Raw genomic sequence first — 2,616 nt, forward strand, 5'->3', positions numbered from 1 at the left:
TCCATTTTCAGTGCTGTGCACAGCGCCAAACAAGTACACTGTGGTTGATTCCACAGGAGCCGTCAAGCCGCAGTGTTGCGTTGACATGTAAGTGTAAACTCCTCGCGCTCGCATCTTTTCATTCCTTATTTCTATTACATGAAGCAAAAACGAATAAATAAGACAATTAAGTCAAATTCTTACACATCTACGCAGAGTAATCCGACACAGAGACGTCCGGCCGTGCCACTATGGCGTGTACGACAAGTTCCGACTGCAGGTGTCGGAGCAAAGTCAGCGGAAAGCGCTGGGTCGCAAAGAGGTGACCGCCACGCTCCGTCCATCGGCCTCGCAGGAGCCGTCCAGCGCCAGGACCCAAGACGAGGAGCGCCGGATGAAGGAGCAGTTTGCGGACAGCGAGTTTTTTGAGCAGACTGCGTTTCAGACAGGTAAGCGGCAGTTGCGACGTACCACCACTAGATGGAGCCAAAGAACGAAACCACTTGGTGTTTTCAATCATCTGAGGGCATAAAAAACATTTTTGTAACAAGTTTTTTAAAACATGTTGTCATCAAATAATTTTTCACACATCAACTCAGACTTTGAAATATGTATGGGACAAATTAATACCATATATTGAGTAAGTGCTCCGATAAAATATCAAGGGTGCAATGGATTTTACTTAGAAAGAAATGCAACTTTATCCCAACCCCTCAGCCTCGTCTGTCTCTGATGTCCCCGTCTCTGTCTTTGAACTGTGTATTTCAACAATCAACTTTTGCTCAAAGACAAAAATGTTGTCTATGGTTCCAAGCATAAAGGCAAAGTTGAACTGATACATAAACCTACATAGAAATCTGTGAAAATAAGGAATAGGAGCACAAAAATAAAGCTACCACACTGAAGAAATCTTTTTCACCTCTCGGATAGCCGACGTTTTTGCTTTCTTCAATGTTCTAAATCCTCGAATTGTACAAATGTGCAAAATTATTTTGCCTACTGTCTAATAATATTTCCGAGCTGCAGAACATTTCTAAAGTCGTCATAATCTTCAATATTCCAGGTAAATTGTGGCAAGTGATGCATGGTATTCATTCGGATGCCGCTTCCTGTATTCACAGAGAGCCGTCCCGCTGCTGGAGGACCCAGTCTGCTCACTGTGCTGCTGGGACTCGTGTGCATGATCGCCCTGATGCTTCCAACGCTGGGGGAGCAAGAATCCACTGTGCCTGTCTACCTCCACTTAAGTGTTAACAAGAAACTGGTAGCTGCTTATGTTCTTGGTAAGGCTGAAAAAAACACTCACTAACTCAGAGAAATTGATATAAACAGATTTTTTTTTCTGAAAAATGAGTTGAAGTACAGAGCTAATGTAGAGCACGTACACAGACTGAGATTCCCATAATGCTAACAGCCCTAACTATGGTTAGCTACACAAATTGCAAATGCCAGTCAACTTTACCATCATTTTTAAGAATTGCTCACAACAATAAGGGGAGAAATACATATTTTAAATTTTKATATATCTGTCATGATAAATTTTCCCATGCGATAAATTGTCCCAGTAATTATTGAGATAAACAATAATGTTATTGGTTTGAGATTATTTGCAAGTAATATGTTGATAATGACATATCAGTGCAAGTTCGCTCCCTCAAAGACTGWYWRKCTTTTTTTTTTTTTTTTTTTTTTTTACAAAATTAAAGACAAAACACACTTAATACTGGACACGGAAGATATTTTAATTAAAACACAACCAAAAAAATAAAGAAAACAGAAATAACACACAACCAAAGTGATAAATAAAATGGATTGTCTTTATAATCAAAAGTGCCCTTAAAAAAATTTTATCATCCAATTAATTTATTCATTGCTTACTGTAACACGCCTATATTGTATTTCTTGAAGAGAAACTAAAGAGTCTAATCAGTGCATCTCTACGTTGCCTCATGTAAAAATAAAAATAAAAATAAATCTTTTTTTCCAAGTGTTGCAGTAAACCACGGGTCCATAAACCTTTTCTTGTGAGGGCCACATAACTTTTCCCTTCCCTGGTGGGGGGCCGGAGTCAGTTTGTAACAGAAAAGGTGTGACGATTGCAGGAGAGCCTAAATGTAAAAATGTATTGTTTTCCAGAAAACACAATCAAATAACCCTCTCTGGATTCTTCACAGAACAAAAGTCAGGAAATAAATAATAACACTATTAATGAAATAAATAATCAAATTATCCTCTCTGGGTTCTTCACAAAATAAATCCAGGAACGATTATAGTCCGTATTTTCCTAACTATGAGCCGCACTGGACTATAAACCACAACCCCAAAGGTTTTTTTTAAACCAGTAAACATACACATATAAGCCGCAGATATCTCTGCCGCTCCAGGTTTTCCACAGCGATGCAGCAGCAGAGGGGGGCGGACACCCAACATTTTAGTCATAACAGGTCAATTGAATATCACATTTATTACATTGAAAAAGAAAAGTTGCCAAGTTTAGATTTAACTGAACTGATATCTATTCCTCAAATTCTCATAATGATCCCAGTATTATTTTAAAAACTGTTAAATAGCATTTCCCCTCAATGTTATTTAACTGACCAACAACATTCTCAAATTTCAATTCCCTATTAAAACCTA

The 2,616-nt window shown here is 38.4% G+C and overlaps 1 protein-coding gene across 1 annotated transcript in view; it reads left to right on the forward strand.

Moving 5' to 3' along the window:
* The window catches only part of mospd1 (motile sperm domain containing 1), a 7,906-nt gene that overhangs the window by 4,135 nt on the left and 1,155 nt on the right, over positions 1-2,616 (forward strand). The window contains exons 3-5 of the mRNA XM_008419704.2: positions 12-87; positions 196-428; positions 1,101-1,262. Coding sequence (XP_008417926.1) covers positions 12-87; positions 196-428; positions 1,101-1,262 — 471 coding nt within the window. The remainder of the gene's footprint in view (positions 1-11; positions 88-195; positions 429-1,100; positions 1,263-2,616) is intronic.

Source organism: Poecilia reticulata, linkage group LG10 (genome assembly GCF_000633615.1).
Source record: "Poecilia reticulata strain Guanapo linkage group LG10, Guppy_female_1.0+MT, whole genome shotgun sequence".
Lineage (NCBI taxonomy): Eukaryota > Metazoa > Chordata > Actinopteri > Cyprinodontiformes > Poeciliidae > Poecilia > Poecilia reticulata.